Here is a 23,120-nt window from a genome sequence, read left to right as displayed (position 1 = left end):
GACCCGGGTTCCATCCCTGGGTCAGGGAGATCCCCTGGAGAAGGGAGGGGCAACCCACTGAAGTATTCCTGCCTGGAAACTTCCATGGACAGAAGAGCCTGGTAGGCTACAGTTCATGGGATTGCAAAGAGTTGGACATGACTGAGCGACAGACACTCGGTTCCCTGATGAGTATACAGTGCTCATTAGCAGAGCCAGGCATGTAATAGCAGGTCTAAGTGTCAATTATGCTTCTTATTATTACCATTACTTCACCTAATGCTTACAGCAACCCTGGAAGATAGATATTATTCCTATTTTCACGAATGGGTAAACCAAGCCACACTGAGGTCTTCTACTGTGCGGGTAACAGTCCTGTGACTTATGCCTGTGTGCGGGGGGCGTGGGAAGAAGAAACATGTCATCAGTCGCCATCTGCACTAGTGCCAATCAGCAACGTCAAATCTTCTTGTTTCTCTTTAGCCAACCTTCTGTGTAGGGAGTAAGCACAACCTAAATGACCACTAAAGACTGCTGACACATCATGCTACTGAACAAAGTATCGACCAGGGACACTTTCCAGTGATTCAACAATCGTGCTGTGACAAGTAGTTTCAGGAGTCCAGCTTTCTGGATTTGCGACTTTGGCCAAGATACTTTAAATCACTGATTCAGTTTCCTCCTCTGTAAAATGCAGTTTGCAACTGTTACTGCAAAATATCTTGAGGTCTAAGTAAGAGAATATGTCTGGCCCTGTCAGAGCCGAGAGCACGGCGAGCCAGGTACAGGAGCGCAGCAGGCGTCTGCTCCATCTGCGCGTGGAGGGATGCTGCCAGCGAGCACTGCTGGTTCAGTGTGGCCTTTAAAGGTGCGCGGCGAGCCACCAGCTCCGCGCTGACCACGGCACCCACCGTGAGCACCTCTTCTTCCTGCTGCTCTTCCACCAGTGCCTCCACCTAAGGTGTCCCCGTGTCTCCGAGCACTCCTCTCTTGCTGGTTTCCCTCTTCCCACAAGTAATCCTCCACCAGGCTCAGTATCTGACTCTAGTTCTTCAGTTACAAAATACACTCATTCTCTTTGTTTCAAATAAATTTCCATAGGATGCCTACAAAATAGTTACCGAAACACAACGCTTTGCTGAGGGCCAGAATCATCAACTGTTGTATACTAGATAAAGCCAATGTCCCAAGCATTTTTCTCAGACCCTAACTTTAGAAATAACTCCCCAGAGCTCTAATACTTTGGCCACCTGACGCGAAGAACTGATTCACTGGAAAACACCATGATGTTGGTAAAGACTGAGGGCAGGAGAAGGGGGGGACAGAGGATGAGATGGTTGGATGGCATCACCAACTCAATGGACATAAGTCTGAGCAAACTCAGGGAGATGGTAAAGGATGGGCAAGCCTGGTGTGCTGCAGTCCATGGGGCTGCAGAGTCAGACACGATGCAGTGACTCAGCAGCAACCCCGCTGGTGTGTCTCTCCTTGCCGGTGCTCCTGTCATTTCCCCTCTTCCTAGCAGTGGATATGATGGCTCTCAAACTGTCATCAAATCTTGAGCCTTTACAACGTCTCTATTGTTTACTTTTATTTCTAATGTCAAGACTTTACAACTGGATTATTCCGATAATCTTGGATCTGGTTTCTTGCATTAGTCACTCACCACTTAAATAATCACTTCTTTATATCACACCCCTTCTCAGAATCTTCAGTGGCCACTTACTACCTCCAAGATAAAATATGCATGGGATTCAAGAAACAGCAATCTAACTCTTGTGTGGGTGTGTGTTTTAAACCAACCATCACTGATTAACTCCTTGACTCCCTTGAGTCATGTTTGCCTAGTCTAACTGTTTGAACTATTCTCAACTTAAATATCTCTTCTTTGGTGTCTAGCCAAGTTTTAAATTCCATGATGCCTTTCCTTAACACTGTAGGTTGATGGTACTGTTTTCTTTCTTTAGGAAACAGTGTTATGTCAGAAGATAAGTATTATTTTAGTCTGCATCTAGAAAAACAGGAGACATGGGTCAGATAATATCTGAGATACCATCAAGTCAATGACTCTAAGAGGAGTACAATATGCTAAAGGAGCCTGGAAACCAGGACATAGAAGGGAAAGCAGTGCCCACTGTTTAGCTTGGAGGAGAGTTAGGAGGCTTACGATACCTTCCTATGAAGAATGAAACATATAATATACATCTGCACAGCTGTGTATATCTATAGAGACCTACTGAGGCGCAGCACAATTATCTGGGGAACTTCTTGATGTGGATACCTAGACCTGACCCCAGTGATTCTGATTTTTTCTTTCCAGGGTAGAAGACCCAGGTAGGTATTTTACAAAGCTTTCTAGTACAGAATCACCGCATTATAGCATTTTTTTGTTTGTTTGTTTGTTTTTCTGAAGATTTACATTTTTTATTACTTTGACAAAAGAGTCTGACTCTGATCCCTCTGCCAAAACTTTAGAGAGCAGATGTTACAGGAAGGGAGACTTTAACTCAGAATATGAAAGGAGTTTTTTTTTTTTTTTAAAACAAGTGGTTAAAAATGAAATGGACTGCTCTGTAAAGTACTGTCTTCTTACTGCAGGCTTTCAAGGAAATCTCAGACCTTTCCATTGCAACTCATAGCCAATCACTTCCCATCACCTGTTGATTCTGCATCTATAGAACCTCTTGCTGCTGGTAAGTCACTTCAGTCGTGTCCGACTCTGTGTGACCCCACAGACGGCAGCCCACCAGGCTCCCTTGTCCCTGGGATTCTCCAGGCAAGAACATTGGAGTGGGTTGCTACTTCCTTCTCCAATGCATGAAAGTGAAAAGTGAAAGGGAAGTCGCTTAGTCGTGTTTGACTCTTCACGACCCCATGGACTGCAGCCTACCGGGCTCCTCCGTCCATGGAATTTTCTAGGCAAGAGTACTAGAGTGGGGTGCCATCGCCTTCTCTGATACTTCTGGCCTATTTTTTAAATTATTTATATCCTAGAATATTTCTCTCCCTCTCCACATTACTCTATCTTACAAATGGAAGACCACTGCTCCTTCTCTTTTAAATTCCTGTTTGATTTTTTGACACCACTCTGAATTGCCTCCTAATTCGCAGTGAAGCTTCTCTTGAAGTGAAGTATTAGTTGCTCAGTCATGTCTGACTCTTTGCGACCCTCTGGACTGTAGTCTGCCAGGCTCCTCTGTCCATGGTATTCTGCAGGCAAGAAGACGGGAGTGGACTGCCATGCCCACTTCCAGGCAAACGTCCTGACCCAGGGACTGAACCCGAGTCTCCTGCGCTGGCAGGCGGATTCTTTACTACTGAGCCACCTGGAAAGCCCAAGCTTCTCCTAGATGCTGCATTTTAAACACTGGTCTAATTTCATGTCTGAGCCCTCTTTCCAAGTGAGATCCGTCCACCTCCACCCCTCTAATTACCACCACTATTTTACTAGTTCCTAAATCTCAGTAACTGCTTACAGTGCTTTTCTAACTGTACTTCAAACTGTGAATAAACACTTCTCTTCAGAATAGCTCCCCTGGGTTGTACTGTGCCATCACCCAACCTGGGAACCCTTAGATTCTAGTTCTCTCTTAGTCTAACCTGTTGCCAAGTTAAACTGAACTCACATTTGAATATATCCTGAATCCACCTTATTTCTCATACTCACTGTTATATATAAACTGAGTAAGTGAATACGTGAGGATTCATTATGTCATGTTTATTTTTGTGTCTATTTGAAATTCTGTGGATTAAGAATTAAAAAAAATGATAATACAGGAGATGTGAATAACACAGGGAAACTATGATTATCAAAGTGAACTTTTCTTTTTAGATGGAAGGTCATATAACCAAAGGCGGCTCAGGACGGTACAGAGACTTCTTTCTTGTAATCTCCTGCATGCTAATTTATGAAATGTCATTTAGAAGGTATTTCACATATAATTTCTCTCAATTTTAGTCCCAAACCTTTTACATTTTAAACTAATAAGGCATCAAAAATGTTCATATTAAATGTATAAAAACGAACAGAATTATACGCTTTAATGTTAACTTTACGGATTTTGTGTTCAGAGTAGAAACCTATCAAAGTATTTCTATTTTATAACTTTCCATGGCTAAAATGATAGAAGAGCTTCCACCATTCCAGGAGACTAAGGCAACAGTTCTGAGCTGTGCTAAGGGGCAAAGGACTGCCCGTGTGTGTGTGCGTACTGGGGCTGGAACTGTGAAGGAGCGTCTGTATGGGCACCTGGCCTGACAAGATGAAACACTTATTCCTGGGAGTCACTTTTACAAAGGAAACACCTTTGAGTTTTTCATGCCTAAACAGATTCCACTTAAGATTAACTGTCCAAGGTTACTTTAGAAAGAGTACAACAGACTATTTATAAATTACTTCCTATCCTGAAATGACCAACTTTATTCTTCCACACCTATGTTCACATTTTAATTTCACTAAATCTCTGAGCTCTAGTTTGGTCAGAAGCACGTGACTAGAACACCCACACGCTGACAGCCCTTTATGCGGTGAATCCGTTAACTGCCCCAACTCTTGTCACAAATTTTTAGATATTTTCACCAGTGATTCCCAAACCCAACTACCTATCAGAATCTCTTTGGAAGCTTTTGTTTTCTGTTCAATATTTTATTGAAGTATAGCTTATAAAGGCATCCCTGATAGCTCAGTTGGTACAGAATCCGCCTGCAATGCAGGAGACCCTGGTTCGGTTGCTGGGTAGGGAAGATCCCCTGGAGAAAGGACGGGCTGCCCACGCCAGTGCTCTTGGGCTTCCCTTGCAGCTCAGCTGGTAAAGAATCTGCCTGCAATGCAGGAGACCTGACCTGGAAAAGGTCAGTTTTCATCCCAATCCCAAAGAAAGACAATGCCAAAGAAAGCTCAAACTACCGCACAATTGCACTCATCTCACACACTAGCAAAGTAATGCTCAAAATTCTCCAAGTCAGGCTTCAACAGTATGTGAACCATGAACTTCCAGATGGTCAAGCTGGATTTAGAAAAGGAAGAGGAACCAGCACATTGCCAACATTCATCAGATTACCGAAAAAACAAGAAAGTTCCAGAAAAACATCTATTTCTGCTTTATTGACTACACCAAAGCCTTTGACTGTGTGGATCACAACAAACTATGGAAAATTCTTCAAGAGATGGCAATACCAGACCACCTAACCTGCCTCTTGAGAAATCTGTATGCAGGTCAGGAAGCAACAGTTAGAACTGGATATGGAACAACAGACTGGCTCCAGATCAGGAAAGGAGTACATCAAGGCTGTATATTGTCACCCTGCTTATTTAACTTATACGCAGAGTACATCAAGAGAAACGCTGGGCTGGAAGAAACACAAGCGGGAATCAAGATTGCCAGGAGAAATATCAATAACCTCCGATATGCAGATGACACCACTCTCATGGCAGAAAAGTGAAGAACTAAACAGCCTCTTGATGAAAGTGAAAGAGGAGAGTGAAAAAGTTGGCTTAAAACTCAACATTCAGAAAAGTAAGATCATGGCATGTGGTCCCATGACTTCATGGCAAATAGATGGGGAAACAGTGGAAACAGTGTCAGACTTTATTTTCTTGGGCTCCAAAAATCATGGCAGATGGTGACTGCAGCCATGAAATTAACAGACACTTGCTCCTTGGAAGAAAAGCTATGACCAACCTAGACAGCATATTCAAAAGCAGAGACATTACTTTCCCAACAAAGGTCTGTCTAGCCAAAGCTACAGTTTTTCCAGTAGTCATGTATGGATGTGAGAGTTGGACAATAAAGAAAGCTGAGTACCGAAGAATTGATGCTTTTGAACTGTGGTGTTGGAGAAGACGCTTGAGAGTCCCTTGGACTGCAAGGAGATCCAACCAGTCCATCCTAAAGATCAGTCCTGAATATTCATTGGAAGGACTGATGCTGAAGCTGGAACTCCAATACTTTGGCCACCTGACGTGAAGAACCAACTCATTGGAAAAGACCCTGATGCTGGTAAAGATTGAAGGCAGGAGGAGAAGGGGACGACAGAGGATGAGATGGTTGGATGGCATCACTGACTCGATGGACATGGGTTTGAGTGAACTCTGAGAGTTGGTGATGGACAGGGAGGCCTGGCGTGCTGCAGTCAGTGGGGTCGCAGAGTTGGACACGACTGAGTGACTGAACTGAACTGAACTGATAGATGATATACAATATTATGTAAGTTAAAGGTGCACAATGTAATGATTCACAATTTTTAAAGGCTATATTCCATTTATAGTTATTATAAAATATTGGCTATATTCCCTGTATTGTACAATATATCCTTGCAATTTATATATAATAGTTTGTTCCTCTTAATCTTCTACCCCTAAATTGCCCCTCCCCCTTTCCTCCACCCTTCTCAGTCGGTTCAGTCACTCAGTCGTGTCCGACTCTTTGCGATCCCATGAATCACAGCACGCCTGGCCTCCTTGTCCATCACCATCTCCTGGAGCCCACCCAGACTCATGTCCATCGAGTCAGTGATGCCATCCAGCCATCTCATCCTCTGTCATCCCCTTCTTCTCCTGCCCCCAATCCCTCCCAGCATCAGAGTCTTTTTCCAATGAGTCAACTCTTCGCATGAGGTGGCCACAGTACTGGAGTTTCAGCTTTAGCATCATTCCTTCCAAAGAAATCTCAAGGCTGATCTCTTTCAGAATAGACTGGTTGGATCTCCTTGCAGTCCAAGGGACTCTCAAGAGTCTTCTTCAACACCACAGTTCAAAACCATCAATTCTTCGGCGCTCAGCCTTCTTCACAGTCCAACTCTCACATCCATACATGACTACTGGAAAAATCATAGCCTCGACTAGACGGACCTTAGTCGGCAAAGTAATGTCTCTGCTTTTGAATATGCTATCTAGGTTGGTAGTAACTTTTCTTCCTAGGAGCAAGTGTCTTTTAATTTCATGGCTGCAGTCACCATCTGCAGTAATTTTGGAGCCCCCCAAAATAAAGTCTGACACTGTTTCCACTGTTTCCCCATCTATTTGCCATGAAGTGATGGGACCACATGCCATGATCTTACTTTTCTGAATGTTGAGCTTTAAGCCAACTTTTTTGCTCTCCTCTTTCACTTTCATCAAGAGGCTTTTTAGTTCCTCTTCACTTTCTGCCATAAGGGTGGTGTCATCTGCACATCTGAGGTTATTGACATTTCTCCTGGCAATCTTGATTCCAGCTTGTGCTTCTTCCAGTCCAGCATTTCTCTTGATGTACTCGGCATATAAGGTAAGTAAGCAGAGTGACAATATACAGCCTTGACGTACTCCTTTTCCTATTTGGAACCAGTCTGTTATTCCATGTCCAGTTCTAACTGTTGCTTCCTGACCTGCATATAGGTTTCTCAAGAGGCAGGTCAGGTGGTCTGGTATTGCCATCTCTTTCAGAATTTTCCACAGTTTATTGTCATCCACACAAAGGCTTTGGCGTACTCAATAAAGCAGAAACAGATGTTTTTCTGGAACTCTCTTGCTTTTTCCATGATCCAGCGGATGTTGGCAGTTTGATCTCTGGTTCCTCTGCCTTTTCTAAAACCAGCTTGAACATCTGGAAGTTCACAGTTCACGTATTGCTTAAGCCTGGCTTGGAGAATTTTGAGCATTACTCTACCAGCGTGTGAGATGAGGGCAATTGTGCGGCAGTTTGAGCATTCTTTGGCATTGTCTTTCTTTGGGATTGGAATGAAAACTGACCTTTTCCAGTCCTGTGGCCACTGCTGAGTGTTCCAAGTTTGCTGGCATATTGAGTGCAGCACTTTCACAGCATCATCTTTCACGACTTGCAGCAGCTCAGCTGGAGTCCCGTCGCCTCCCCTCCACCCTTCTGGTAACCACTAGTTTGTTTTCTGTATCCGAGTCTGTTTCTTTTTTGTTATATCCATAATCCTGTTGTATTTTTCAGATTCTACATAAATGATATGATGCAGTATTTGTCTTGCCCTGACTAATTTCATCAGTAGAATATGCTCTTCTTTATGGTGTAGTAGTATTGCATTCTGTGTGTGTATACATACAGACACACACACATCTTTATCCATTCATCTGTTCATAGACACTTAGTCTGCCTTCCATATCTTGTCAATTGTAAATAATGCTTCTATGAACACTGGGGTGTGAGTCTCTTTGAATTGGTATTTGGCTGGAAGCTTTTAAATATACAGATCTCTAGGCCGACTCAGAAAGATGAGGGCACAAAGAATAAGGCAGAGATCTGAATTTTAAATTCCCTAGATGGTTTATGGATTAGTACTGTGAACTGCCCATTTAAAGGCTTTTCTTGCCTTCTAAATTAATTACCACAAAACAACACAATATAAAACACTTGACCCACTGACAAAAATTCTATGTAGAGAAGTTAAGGTTAACAGAAAGCCATAAAAAAGAATTAAGGTTTTACCCTTGAGGCTCTTGGACGGTCTTGTTCTCTACTTTTTGTTCACATTCTTTTATCATGGAAGTCAAAATAACCTGATTAAAAAAAAACTGACTTTAGTGAAATATAGGTAGCACAGTAAAACTAAAGTTTTTAGTTGAGCATTTAATATTGCCATAAGCTAATATGTTAATTAAAAGAGGAAACTTTTGGCAGTTACTTTGTTAAAGGCTTGCCTCTTGTTTGTTCTATTCTACAGATGGCCTTCATCTTCAATGCACAAATCCTGAACAAAATATCAGCAAGTTGAATCTACCTTCATCTATTAATAAAAGGAATTATGCATCATAACTAAGTGGGATTTTTACAGGGTTCAGAGGTTGCTTTAGGATATAAAAACCCATTAATATCAAATATTGTGAGAGAATAAAAAACCATAATTATGTAATCATCTCAACTGACTCAGAAAAATACATTTAACAATATCCAACCACCCCTCATGATAAAAATACTCAACCAACCAGCAATAAAAACAAACTCCCTCAGGTTGGTAAAGGGCAGCTATAAAATGTACAAAGCACAACAGGGAAAAAGCTAAAACGAGGGAAAGAAAGCAATTCCCAATCATGATTTTAACATGTCTTTCACAGCTGATAGAACGACTAGATCACAAAACGTTAATACAAATATAAGAGAACTGGCTCATAAAATTACCTACCTTTACCTCATGAAGCAAAAATCCACGGATCAATAAAGAAATAATGGAAATGAGAATCTAATTTGGACCAAATGATAACAAAGCTACAATGGAACAAAAGGGACGTGGCTAAAGGAGCACTGACAGGCTTGCGTTTATGTATCAGAAAAGAAGAAAAGTTAACAAGAGAAAAACCCAAGCTTCCTCCTTAAGGAGTTAGAAAAACAGGAAAAAAAAAATCAAACCTAAAGAAAGCAGAAGGAAATAAAGATGAAAACAGCAGTCAAACTAAAAAACAGAGAAAAATCAACAGTCAAAAATTCAATATTTGAAAAGGTTAATAAAATTCATAACCCCTAACAAAACTACTTTAAAAAGAAAGCAAAAAGCAAATTAATATCAGAAGTAAAAAGGTATAGCAATATAGAGCCTACACTAAGGAAAAGGGAAAAAAATACAGTAAAAGTATTAGAAAATAATATATTATTTACTATAATAATGGTGACTTTCCTGCATTTGAAACTTACTTAAAAAATTCAGAGACATTTTATTATTAGAATAATAAAGTTTCTCAGGTTAGTCAGACATAAATTCAACACATAAAAGTTATATACATTTCTACACCCCAATAACAAAGTGTTAAAAAACATATAATCCTAAAGAAAGTTAGCATTATAGCATTATAAATGTAAGGTGACAGTTTTTTTCAAACAAAATTATAAAACTTCATTCAAAGACATTAAAGGAGACATAAACAAATGTAAGGTACAGTCTGTTCTGCATGCGTGCGTGCTCAGTTGCTAAGGAGTGTCTGACTATTTTCGACCCCATGGACTGTCCATGGGATTTTCTAGACAAGAATGCTGGAGCAGACTGCCATTTCCTCCTCCAGGGGACCTTCCTGGCCCAGGGACGGAACCTGCGTCTCTCGCACCTTCTGCATTGGCAGGTGGAATTTTTTTTTTTTTTTTTTTTACCACTGAGCCCTTTGGGAAGCCCCATGTTCTAGACAGAAGACTCGAAATTATGAAGTTGATGTCTCTCCCAATTAATTTATAGAATCAATTAAACTTCATCAGAATCTGAACAAGATCATTCTAGGAACCTTGTTTAACGCAAAAATTTACATAAAAATGATAAGGGTTATGAAAAGTTCTAAAAAAATGACAGGATGCTGAATCTGCCGTTAGATTTCAGGACTTTTTAACAAGCAACTGTAATAAAGACAGTTCATTACAATGATACAGTTCATATCAATGTTATAATAAACAAGGAGATCAGCAGGAAACAATGTTCCTGAGTAAGACATGCAGGAATACAAGGAAACATCAGATATGAAAGAAGTGGCACTGCCAGTCAGTACAAGACATAATGAACTGTTCCGTAAACAGTAACGGGACAGCTGGTCATCTGTACAGAAAAAAGCATAATTTACGCACTGCCTCATACCATACATAAAAACTAATTTTAGATGGATTATGAATTTTATTGTAAAAATACAATTTTAAACATTTTAAGAAGAAAGTATAGGAGATCATGTCTTAGAAAGATTTAAACAATCTATTAAAATTAAAAATCAGTGTTCAAATAGGCCAAAAATATGAAAAAAAAATTGGGAAAAGATATTCATAAAATACAAAATGAACAGAATACTGGATTTCCAATTAAACAACAAACATCAAAGAAATAACAGGAAAAAATATCATCCAAAGTGAAAAAAATGGGCAGAAAACCTAAAAAGGCTTTGCTGTTAGTGAGCACATAGAGGATTCCAGGTTTAAAACAATCAAGGAGATGCAAGGAAAGCCGTCACGAGATGCCGCTTTGTCTCTACCGAATTCAAAGAAGCCCAAAACCATCGAGCACTGACGAAGACGTGGAGGAAAAGGTTGCAACTCCGGCGTGCCTGTGCAGGGCAGCACTCACCACCGGCGAGCTCAGAGACGGAAGCTTTGCTGGCGGCGAACTGTGTGAGAGCTGAGAGTGAGCGTGGACTACTGGGAGGAAACAGGTGTGGTGCAGGGATAACGGGAAGATTTTGGTTTTGTTTTGTTTAGGACGGGAGAGTCAAACATGGGAACAGGCTAAAGAAAAGCTGATAGAAAAACAGATTGATGACATAGAATAGGAAATAAATGATACAACAGGGACAGAACCTGTGTCTTCTGTCCTGAGGACACAGGAAGATAAACAGAATGAGAAGCGTTATGAGGAAATGGAGACAGAAAACAGAAACGCTGCCTCTAAGAAAGCTGATGGTCTGAGATAATACTGCACAGCATTTTGCAGATAAAAAGCATTTCATACATTCCTTGCTAAATTCTAGACAGTTCATTGTGCCTACTTTAGAGAGTTGAACAGATAGATGCAAAAGGAGCTGCTTAAGATCTCATCACTAGTTAACAAATCCGTAAAATGACACTGAACTTGATTTGAAAAAATTAAGCACAGCCTGCCATCATCAGGCCTCACACGAAGAGGAATGAAAGTCTGAACAGGAGATAATGAACCTCCCAGGTGGTGCTAGTGGTGAAGAAACCGCCTGCCAATGCAGCAAACATGGAGACAAGGCTGGATCCTGGGTCGGAAGATCCCCTGGAGGCGGGCACGGCAACCCACTCCAGTGTTCTTGCCTGGAGAGTCCCATGGACAGGGGAGCCTGGAGGCCTACAGTCCACGGGGTTGCAAAGAGTCAGATACGACTGAAGCGACTTAGCACGCACACGTAGGAGATATTAAAACACATGAGCATGGTGCTGATGGTCACAATGGCTTAATCATGACAGCAGCTTACTTCGTGCTCTGGAGAAAGATGTTCCATGTCGATGCGTAAACATCTGAGACCAGGTAAAAAGTGATTAACCATTAAATCCTCTGAAATGACTTGAGAGAAAGTAGTTAAGGACATTTACAAAAACCAAACTGGTATGTCCAACAGAACAACAGCAGCAGATTTCTTAAATGATGGCTGTGGTATGCTGATCACTTAGGGCCAACAGGCTTCCCTCAAGCATCATTCTTATCTGTTGAGTTAGCTACTTATCAAGAGTCAACTGTGTTTATTGCCACAAATCTCTTCATGTCAGAAGCATTCATTATTGTTACAGCACATAGTTTAATAACTTGGTATGTAAACATATGAAATAATAAGGGTGAAAATGAAATCAGGAAATTTAACTGGATGTTTAAATGAGGATAAAAAGAAAATTAATGTTTCCATGACAATTAAGTTGAAAGTCCAGCTGCTTAAAACATTGCTGTTTCAAATATATGCATATTAAAATATAAAGAAAAATACAAAAATCTAGAAAAATTCAGTATCCATTATCAGAAATGTTTCTGGATTCTCTTTAAACAAACTTAAGTTGAAATTCATAGACAATTATATTACAAACGTGATTATTCTAAGAAGGCTGATGTTTAAAACTCTAATCAGCAGACTGACAAAAGAAATGCCGTAACTTTACATCAAAAGATTGGTAAAATAAGTTATATTTATGTGTTTTAAGTTAAAAGAAGCTACCTTAGATATATATTATTTTCTAGATTCCTTACTTCAACCATTCTGCTAAACTGACGCATATGGTCCTGACTGAATTGGGCAAGAGAGGTTTTGCTGTAATACGTTTAGTACTACCTATATTTCTCAGTCCTATGAGTTTTAGTTGATTATATGACATTGAAAGGAGTCAGGAAAGCAGATGCATTTCTCAAGAAAACAATTCACCCTGTTCATTCACATTACTTAACAACACTTTCTCACCTATAATAGTTGTGAGCCATTTAAAAATAGTTCTTATTTAACATTATACCATATTAATATTCAAGTGAAAAATGCCAGTAAGTGACTTCCCCTATAAAGATGAGCTGATTTTTCTGAAGCAAATTATAATAAACTTTATTAAGTAAAAAAGTCCATATAACTACTGCCTTGAAAATAGTTATTTTCAAGAGAGAGAGGAATAAAGCCTCCTCTCTCCCTACTCACTGTTTGGTCCTCTTCCCCATGAAATCCCACAGTCTTTCTTAGGAGCTGGAAACTTATAGGTCATTTAGTCCTATCTGATGTTAGAAACCACCTCTACCTCATCCATGAGTGATGGTCATAAGGCCTCTGACTGCAAAACAGTGACAGGACATTCAGTTTCACAGAAGAGGTCACTGTACTTTTAGATAACTCAGAAAGCTCTTCTCAGACCACAGGCCTCCCTGCTCGTCAGCGTTTACACAAACGGGCCTAAGTTTTTTTCATAACCACCTTTAAAATTATTTTCAAATTATCTTTTCATCGCTAAACCATTCTAAGTCAAATATTTCTAGACTCCTTCAAATTTTATATTAAACGTCACTTCTTGACGCAACACCTTGCCAAACCTATTGAAACATGATGCTGTGTCCCATCAGCTCAGGATGCCGTGGAACACAGCGCAGACACAGGCAGCGTGATTCTCCCGGTGGCCTTAACGCCCCTGTAGACACAAGTACAAGCCCTGACTCAGGCGGAAGTGCCCGCACAGGGCCTGCTGTTGGGAGGCTGCTTCCCCTTGCTACGCTGGTGCGGAGGCTTCTTCCTGTGTGTCCTCTGCAGTGACAGTCTGCGCGTGCCTAGCCATGCACTGACGCCCCTTCCATACGGACGCCTCTGCTGTCAGAAACCACCGCACAGAGCTGAAAGTTTTGACCTTTCTTTTTTTGACTTTCTCATTTTCTTTGAGGCATATTCTTTTTGAAACTCTAAGAAAATTTAAGATTACACATAACTTTTCACTGAAGTTTGTAAACATTTACTTCTGCAAAGTTTAGGGAACAGGTACAAACATATCTGTGTTTTCTTTCTTTGACATGCCACACTCTGAAATGCCATTATTACTTTCTTGTAAGGGTCTTGCCACTTCTCCATTACTAAAGAGTCCTTCCTTGAGAATTCACAATTATTACTTCCTCTTCTTGCTTCCTCTATCTTCTCTAAGTTGAAAATGCCAACAAGATAAACTAGGAATGATGGTAAGTTCTGCTTTTACCAGAATTAAACTTATAGAAAATATGTGGTTAGTTGAGGCAAAATTATCAAACTATGGTATCTCTGCCCATTTTATAATCTATATGATAAAAAGTAGCTAACGTCAGCCATGTGACTAGGCAATTCGCAGTAGGTCCCAAAATGAAGTGCTCTCAGCCGTACATCGAGCTTCAAGCTTGACACTTTGGAAAGGACCAGCAGCTCCTTACCACCCGGTTCTACATTCCTGCTTTCCCTCCCACCACTTCCTTCTGCCCCAGCCCTAATCCTCTGGTCATGCTGTGCGGCGCGCACTTTCACAGTCCTGGGCAAGTGCTCAGTGCTCACTCCTTTTTCAACCTCTTACTTCCCCTTTCTAGGGCTATTCCGCTTTTAATGGGAAAGCCTGAAAGCTGGAGCTTGTTCTGCCCATCATTATCTTTACTTCCTTCTTAGTTTTATTTCATTTTTATTTCTTAGTTTTATTTTACTAGGTCTAGGATAGTAGAGAGAACATTTAACAGGACAGCTAAAGTTCACTGTTGTGGTCACAATTTTGCTTTTAACTATTAAAAAACAGAAGTCACTAATGGCTTCAGGTTTTAGTTTAATCATTTATAGAAAGCAGTGAGTGACACGGCTTAGATGAGCTCTGAGGCTTCCTCCTGTTCTGCTATCAATGTCAATGATTAGCCTGGGTGGCCCTGTATTTTTTTTTCAATGAGTGATATGTCTCCAAGAGATATTCATAGGATCATAAAGGTGGTTAAACATTCATTAAAAGTGAGTGCCAGGACATAGATAAGGCTTCCTTTTGATTAACAGAGAAGCCTCAGCTGTAGTTCATTTGTGGCTTAAGTCATACAGCCGATTAACACAGACAAAATTTTAGTCAGTATTTTCAAAACTATAGAACATATAAAAATAGAAGACTCAAAGTTGTCTTAAAATTAGGGGATGGCTAGAGTGAAGAGTGGGGCAAGTCAACTCAAATTTTTAAACTTCTACTCTACTTCTTGTTTGAGCTGAAGAAAACATTCTACTGCTCAAGGCTCGACAACTGAGGCTCACAGCAAAGCTGGCCCTTACGTCCAGACGCACAGAGCGAGGCGAGGATACAGCAGCAGGAAAGTGCACTGAAGGCCTCAAAGAGGTGGGCAGCGACGTCCAGCCGCTTAGAGTCCACGATCTGCAAGTTGTTCACCAAGGCCAACTTATGCAGGTGCGGTATGACAACTGGAAAGAGAGAGAGAAATGGTTGATTTTAACCTGAAATGTCCTCTATCCATTTGAAAAACAATATTTTATTTTATAAAATTTTACTTTAGTTTTGGATGATTTCAAAAGATCACCCACATCCTACACTTGCTCTTTCTTACTAGGGAAGAAAGCATGTTTTTTCAGAATAAAGAGTGATCCAGAATTTGGGAGAAATAGATTATAGCATGCCATTGTAACCTAACTGTGAGGATGTATACAGGTCATTTGGCTTCACTGCAATTCAGTTTCGCAATCTGAAAACCAAATAAATAAATGTAAACAACCTACGTCTTGTGTTATTATTATAAAGTTTATATAAATCAGGTATTGTTGCTATTAAAAGATGAATACAGTATACTTATTCTCTTTCAATATCAAATTATTTCACTACTTCATGAAAATATTACTGACTTTAGTTTCTCAAGTTCATAGCAAAGACCAGTGTCCAACAGCACAAGGTGGCTGAGTTTTCAAGTCACTCAATGGGCTCAATATCTGGTATCTCAATGAACAGAGTAAAATTTCAAAAATACAGACAGCACACTGCTAAAATAAAAGCAGCGGCCCAAGAAACAGTAGCCACTCCAGCAACGCTGAGTGTTCCTCCTGCCTAAGACCATGACCTCTAAACACCACTTCCCACTAAAACCAGGGCTCCTTGGAGAAACGGCTCCAGGGTAAGCGGCTATCAAGTTGTTGATCTCAGGGCCCCTTTCTAGTCCCTGCTTGGGTGGGGGACTCCAAACCGGGTTCATGAGCTCATATTCTGACCACTTGCAGTGACTCCTTTCACGTTTACACCGAATTTGCATATATTAAAGCCACAATCTCCTTATTGAAAAATCTTCTTTCTCAATAGATCAGCACTATAATTACAATCTTTAAGCTTACCTTAGTAAATGTAAAAAAAAAAAAAAAAAAACCCCACAAAAACTTAGGACAACGGCCATTTTTAGGGGACTTTTTGACTTGTCAAAATTAGTAACAGTATACTTAAGAGGTATTCTAAAACCATAAGACAAAACTTCAGCTCTTCATTGAATTCCTAATGAATTCACTGAAACTTTGATTCATTAACTGGCATGCTGAGGCCTCAACAAAACGGTGGCTCTGAGACAGTCTCTCAAAGAGTCTTTATTTCATTTCTGCCCACACTTACCTTCCTTGCGCTTGTTTATCTATAAAAGCATGGCCTCTCTATTCATTCTGCTCATGCTCTGTTATTTCTTATTCAAGCAATCCTTTCCTCAATGTTTTTCTCAGAAACTCAACAACCACACTATACAATATCCCCTTAAAACTGCTCAACTAGAAAACAAACCTAAACAAATTTCTTTAAATTCTAGTCTACTGACAGTTAAAGGCGATCATTTAGGATCTTCCTAAATCTCTGAAGATAGACATTTATTACAGAATTCAACATTTCATTATATAAGTACTGTCCTGGAACAACTAATTCACTCAACTGTTAACCCCTCAGATGGAGATAAATCATTAAAAGATTTAATAACCTAAGTGTGAGTAGTTCTACAAATGACCTGCAGTGGGCAAGGAAAACAGGAAACACACAATATAAGGCCACTTCTGGAGCCTTTCACTTAAAGATTCAAAACTGCAAACAAAGTACAGATAGATCAATAGGAAACTTTCTAAAAATAGACTTTAGTAAAGTTCCAAAATATATTCTGGGGTAGATCCAGTAGCAAAAATGAAGGGAATCATGTCTTCTCTTTTTAGAAACGGGCTGAGATCAAAAATAAGGAACTAAAAAAAAAAAAAAAAAACACACACACTGATTTGAAATGTAAAACTGCCATGTTAGAAAATCTCTGAAGTATGACTGAACGTTTTCAGATAAAGTTAAAAAAGTGGAAAACAAACAAAATTGTATCATATTCTGAAAAATATTCCCCAGTGGCTCAGACAGTAAACAGTCTGCCCGCAATGTGGGACACCTGAGTTCAATCCCTGGGTCTGGAAGGTCCCCTGGAGAAGGAAATGGCAACCCACTCCAGTATTCTTGCCTGGAAAATCCTATGGACGGAGGAGCTGGCAGGCTACAGCCCACTGGGTTGCAAAGAGTTGGACACGACTGAGCGGCTTCACTCTCACTGGAAAAACCAAATGGCCCCTGAGATAAAAATGAAAACCGAAAGGGCCTGTGTTCACTAAGAGTGGGGAAGAAAAAGGGCCGCTGGATGAGCCGGTGTCGTCTATTCTTTGAGAAATAGAGGGGAAAAGAGATAGAAAAGCTCAAAAATGCCACTCCAAGAAACAGCAGTCACCACCCTGCAACTCTCTGGCCCTCTCCAGTCTGTAACGGCAACTGTCTGCAGACACAGGCGGCCGGCGATGTAGCACCCTTGTCGGTATGCGCTCTACTCTGTACACCATTCACCTCACTAATACAGGATGTTAAGTTCCTTGGGGTGAAGTTTCAAGCAAAAGAGAAACCAACTGACTGAGTAGTAGATATCGAAGTGGAAAAAATTGTTTGGTCTTAAAACACACTTGTCAATCAATACACAGTTGACTTGTAGAAGGCTTCAGGGATAATAGTTTACTACACCTATTCAAGCATCGGAAACTTCTATTCTCAATCCTTTCTCTAGCCAAACCTTGTTATTTTGGGATCATTATGAAAAGAAAATTTCTTTTTTCTATGCAATGTGTCAACTTTTCTCTTGAATGTACATACGAAGGTTCGATTGTGTTCTCAACCATGTGGCGCCCATCAAAGGTCCACTGACTATTTAGACTGTCCCTTGATTCAATAGCCAAGACCTGCTTTAGGACAATTACAGCCACAATAAAGTTAGTCTAAGCTCCTGCAGAGGGCCATCTGTAAATCTGATGTTGCTGTGATGAAGAGCTAACCCTACTGCTCACTAAAACACTAAGCCTTTTTCTGTTAACTAATTGTGAAATATGTGAAATATTATTTCCTCCTCATGCTACCAACACTATTACCCATCGAGAAATAATCCTGTGATTGTGTTTTTGTAGCTCCGTAAGTGTTCATGCCCTTTTGGACACTGCAGTCCAAATCCTGACAATATTCTTGGTGATAATTCTTATAAACTGACTTAGGAAACCAAGCCTGTGATCCTTTCAAGAGCATGTCAAATGGCTAAAAATAAAAGGACTAAGATGTAGCAGTGCTAACTGTCATGCTTTTGGCATAATAATTATTGGATGCTTTGATACCACTCAGAAATGGCTGTCACGAAGGTTGAGAAGTGACAGTATAGAAACCGGAGAAAACGCTTTAGCAGATCATTATGCAGGTTATTCAGCAGGTTGACAAGCTGTGACTTAAAACTGTTGAATGGCATGCTAAGTGGAAGAAATGTACACGTTTCATGACATGTCTAAAAACACATATAAATTTCCTTAGAAATAACAATTAAATAATAATCTCTGAATATAAGGAGCACAGTTATTTTGAAATTAAGTTATTAAGAACCGTTCTAAAAATAACTTGAAATTATTTATGAGTTACTTTTCATGTCTACAGGATATAGTATAAGAAACCACTGAGTAACAGCAATAATGAACAATCCTCAATAAGAAACTTGTTTCACTCGTAGCTTTCAGTGTATGAAAGACAAAGTGCAGAAAAGGCTTTAACACAAGACATATCCTCAGAGAAACTTATGCTTTTGCTCTTACACGTCAATTCAGGAAAAAGAGTAAGAAAATGCAACTTACACTCATCTCGGAACCTTGGCTCTGCATTAGGCCCAACTCTACCAAACGTTTTTATGATCTCTGTATGCAGAGAATATTGGTCTTGATATTGAGGGTCTTCCAGGAAAGAAGCCAACTGCATTTTCACTCTTTCCAGCAACTTAAAATTGAATATCATACAGTCAGATTGAGGGAAAGACACACACTAAACATGGCTTGCATCACTGGATTCAAATGACTTGTATCAACATGAGTTGAAGTTTGAAATTAAATAAGTACTTCTCTAGTTTTTCAGGTCAGAAAAGAGCCTACATTTTTATGTTTGCCAACTCATTTTATTTTCTTAACACAAATATTCCCTGACAAACTGTAGAAAGATCCCACAATATTTAGGGAAAAAGATAAACGTATGATGATTTTGTGTCTAAGTTAGAATTCTTAAAACAGATAACAGTGTAAGTTACCCACTTATTCACCTTCTGAAAGCAATGAGTCATTAGTGACTTATATATTACTCATATTTCCCTAAAAGAAGTTTTTATTTTGGGATTTAAGAACATGTTGAAATTCTGCCAAGACTGCAAGCTTTGCAGAATGATGTATTTTTTTTATTTTGCTCCACCAGGGAAATATATATATATATGTAAGTAAAAAAACAAAAAACACTTTTTCCCACAACTAACAAAGTTGTTTATTTTGTTATAAAAAAACTCTATGACAAAAATTTTACAAAACAGTCTATATGTATATAATTTGTGTGTGTGTGTGTGTGAAATGTCTATGAGATGGAAAATCTTGTTTTCCATTTAAGTGGCTAATACGCCCACAAATAACTGATTTTCTAGTGTACAGCGTTTTTCACCGTGCAAGGACATGTCCAATCTCATAATAGAGAATAACATTCTGATACTAATTTTGATAAGTGTCTAACAGTTAATTTGCAGACAGAACCGAACAAACTTCAGATCACACAGGTTTCCGAATCAAAGTGGACTCTGAGGGAGGAAGACTGGTAATCTCCTGAAGCGGGCACGACAGAAGGCTGCCACAGTGCCGAGGAGGCCGGAAGACACCAGCAGCCTACAGCATGACTTGCAGCTTGACACGAGTGACAGTTACCAGAACATCGGCCCCTCTCGCCTCCATTCTCAAAACCGAGGAAGACTGTTCTCTTCAAATCTGCACACACTGACAACTGGGAATTTATGCATACTATCCAGAAGTCTACTGAATAAGAGAAGTCTCTGAAACTAGATCTGCTGTGAAGGATTATTCAATACTGCAATACCCAGACAAGCTTAGAATAGAACATCTGAGAGCTGGCTTATATTGAAGTTTCAAATTGAGAAGAAAGACTAGGGATTGTCTTAGCATATGAAAAGATACTTTTGGAAGGCTGGCTATCATATTCTCACGCACTGAGGTCCCTCTGGCCCATAACTAACTGAGGAATAAAGTGGATGCGTGTGCCCCCTGCCCCCAGCCACAGGGCGTGGGTGCGGGCATGTGCTCCCACCCCCTCAGCAGCACATCAGATGAGAGAAACTTCACTCATTTCCTACCTCTCTTTGAATAACTGTTTCCATAATCGTGCCAAAGGCTGGAATCGTAGCAATCCTGACAGAGCTGTTAGAATTAAAGAAGAAAAAAACTGACATTTTCTTTGAGACAAAAAACTGGTTATTATTAAAGTATATATCAAGGTAAGTACAAGGTAAATATACTGTATTAGTCGCTAGCAATGACAAATTAAATTAAAAAAAGCAGACCAAGAAGAATGCTCAAAAGGACAGACAGTATAACTTAAGGTCGCAGTCTGTGGAACTCACAATTCAGGATCACTGGACAAGGTAACAAGGGCCGGAGCAACCCGCTTGTCAACTAACGCTTCACTCATGCCTCGAAGAGTCAGCTGTAAACCAGTCAACATGCAATAAAAAATGGTTTGGTAAACTGGAATGAGAACTGGGTTAGCTGTGACTGAGGATGGGCAGGCAGACTCATTGGCCTTTCTTGGTTTAGTCACCCACATGAGACATTAAAACGTTAAGCCTCTGGTTCATGCCACTGTACTTACTGGTAACAGCGTGTTAGTGAGATTAGCAGAGCACCCCTTCTTGGCTTGGAAGAAATAGTCCATCAGCGTGTTTCAAGTTTTGGAGCTGTTTACTGAGGAACACTACTACTAATAACCCCTTTCAATACATGGCCTTGTCATTAGGCTTACTGCGAAGGTGGACTTGAAAACACAAAACCCACACATGAATAGTAGTATAATAGTTTAAAACCAAGTAAGCATGATCCCATTTTATTATTTTAAAGAGTTAAACCTACTCTTCAATGAATTTAAAAGCTGATGGTTATTTCTTGACAGGCACGTTTTGAAAGGGATGCTGAAGGTAAAAGGCAAGGACGACACTTACATTTCAGGGTCACTGGAGAGAGTTATGAGAGCAGGAACAACCCTCTGAGCTACCAGAGTTTCATTCACCCCCTTCACCAACAGCTGATTGGTCAGCGCAGGGGGTATTCACAGGTGATGCATGGAAAGAACAAACAACAATGCCACGGGAAGAAGAAAGAACAATCAAGAGAAAGAGAAAACACAAAAGCAAAACCAAAATTAGAAGCTAAGCCAATATGACTACTGGAGTGCTTAAAAAAGGCAGAGAACGCTTAGGAGGAGAATAAAGCTTCCACAGCCTAGCAGTCCCCGAAAACAGCTTGTCACCAACTCAATGGCAATTTGTACTTTTGGTCACATAGTCTACACAATTTCCAAATTCAATTAAAAGGCAATTTAAAATAAAGCTTTATTCTTTATTATTATTATTTTTTAAAAGAAGCCAGAAAGACGACATACTGGGTTCTACGGTTAAATTCTTTAAATAAATCTGGTATAACTTTGTTTTGACCAACAAGGTACAAACTGGACTGTCTTTAAACCAAACTCAAATGGCTAGCAGCCACCACTAAATTGCTTTTGACTGTTCTAAAGCATGTAAATTTTAAAATCACATACAAAAATTCCCAGTCTTTCACATCACAGAGCTTTCTTTCTTGAGGTACAGAGACCCAAGACAGTCTAGTGCAAAGCAGTTACTTCATGTGGACCTCAGACCTGGGTTCAGACTGCAGCTCTCCACTTATTAGGCATGTGGCCTCACATATATCATACCATCCCTTGAAACTCAGTTTTCTCATCTGAAAATGGTGACTGTCATCTGCCTCCAAGGATCCCTGCACTGCTGGCTGCACACAATGCACTGGAACACTGTGTCTGACAGAGACTAGGCATTCAAGAAATGTACGTGGAATTACGACGCTGACTCAAAGGATGCAAGATTCGTGATCTATTTAGAAAAAGCAGTTAAATAAAAAAATGCTTCTGGTTGGTCCAAGGAGTTAATGCTTACAAATGGTTCACTTCTCTAAAAGCTCAAATTAAAAAAAAATATGATAACCACAATTAGACCTATTTCTATAATCTAATTATAAAACAATTTTTTTTTAGCAGCCAACCCTAAATTGTAGAACAAGAGGACAATATTGAGCTATATGCATTTTGTTTTTATAGAAATCACAGCATTTTATGAGCTTCAACAGAGAAGTGTAACACCTTAATCCTATAATCTCAATTTCAGAATGTAAATACAAATTATTAATCTTAAATGCTAACCTTGTAAGGGAACTAGTCCTCCAAGAAGTTGGAAGATGTCATGGAATTTTTAGTAACAAAAACCCAGCAGGTACTTTTGAATCTGCTTCAGTATTCTGAAATAATTTTTATTTCAACAGAACCATGGATAATTTAGACAGGAATAAAATGACAAAGAATTTCTGTTACTACTTTAAAAGCATTACAGCTGTCAGGTAGAAAGAAACAGGGGGAAGAAATTAAAATATTGTTAAATAAAACTTTCTTCTCTGTATCATTTTATAAATAAAAGGGCATCCCTGGTGGCTCAGATAGTAAAGAAATCTGCCTACAATACAGGAGACTGGGGTTCACTCCCTGGGTCAGGAAGATCCCCTAGACAAGGGGATGGCAACCCACTCTAGTTACTCTTGGCTGGGAAATCCCACGGAC

General features: G+C 39.8%; 1 protein-coding gene across 10 annotated transcripts in view; it reads right to left on the bottom strand.

Annotated features, from left to right (window-relative positions):
• RELCH (RAB11 binding and LisH domain, coiled-coil and HEAT repeat containing) overlaps nt 1–23,120 on the bottom strand; it is a 106,484-nt gene that overhangs the window by 2,107 nt on the left and 81,257 nt on the right. For 2 of the 10 annotated variants that reach the window (XM_069569107.1, XM_069569109.1), the window contains 6 exons: nt 21,454–21,536; nt 20,593–20,656; nt 19,052–19,190; nt 15,200–15,316; nt 11,876–11,964; nt 8,409–8,479 (listed from right to left, as the gene is read on the bottom strand). In XM_069569107.1, coding sequence (XP_069425208.1) covers nt 8,409–8,479; nt 11,876–11,964; nt 15,200–15,316; nt 19,052–19,190; nt 20,593–20,656; nt 21,454–21,536 — 563 coding nt within the window. Of the gene's footprint in view, nt 1–8,408; nt 8,480–11,875; nt 11,965–13,764; nt 15,317–19,051; nt 19,191–20,592; nt 20,657–20,859; nt 20,943–21,453; nt 21,537–23,120 lie in introns of those variants that run through there. The other 8 variants (XM_069569113.1, XM_069569114.1, XR_011252438.2 and 5 more) reach the window with 7 other exon arrangements.

Source organism: Ovis canadensis, chromosome 23, assembly GCF_042477335.2.
Source record: "Ovis canadensis isolate MfBH-ARS-UI-01 breed Bighorn chromosome 23, ARS-UI_OviCan_v2, whole genome shotgun sequence".
In the NCBI taxonomy this organism is placed as follows: domain Eukaryota; kingdom Metazoa; phylum Chordata; class Mammalia; order Artiodactyla; family Bovidae; genus Ovis; species Ovis canadensis.
This window is presented reverse-complemented; position numbering and strand designations above follow the sequence as displayed.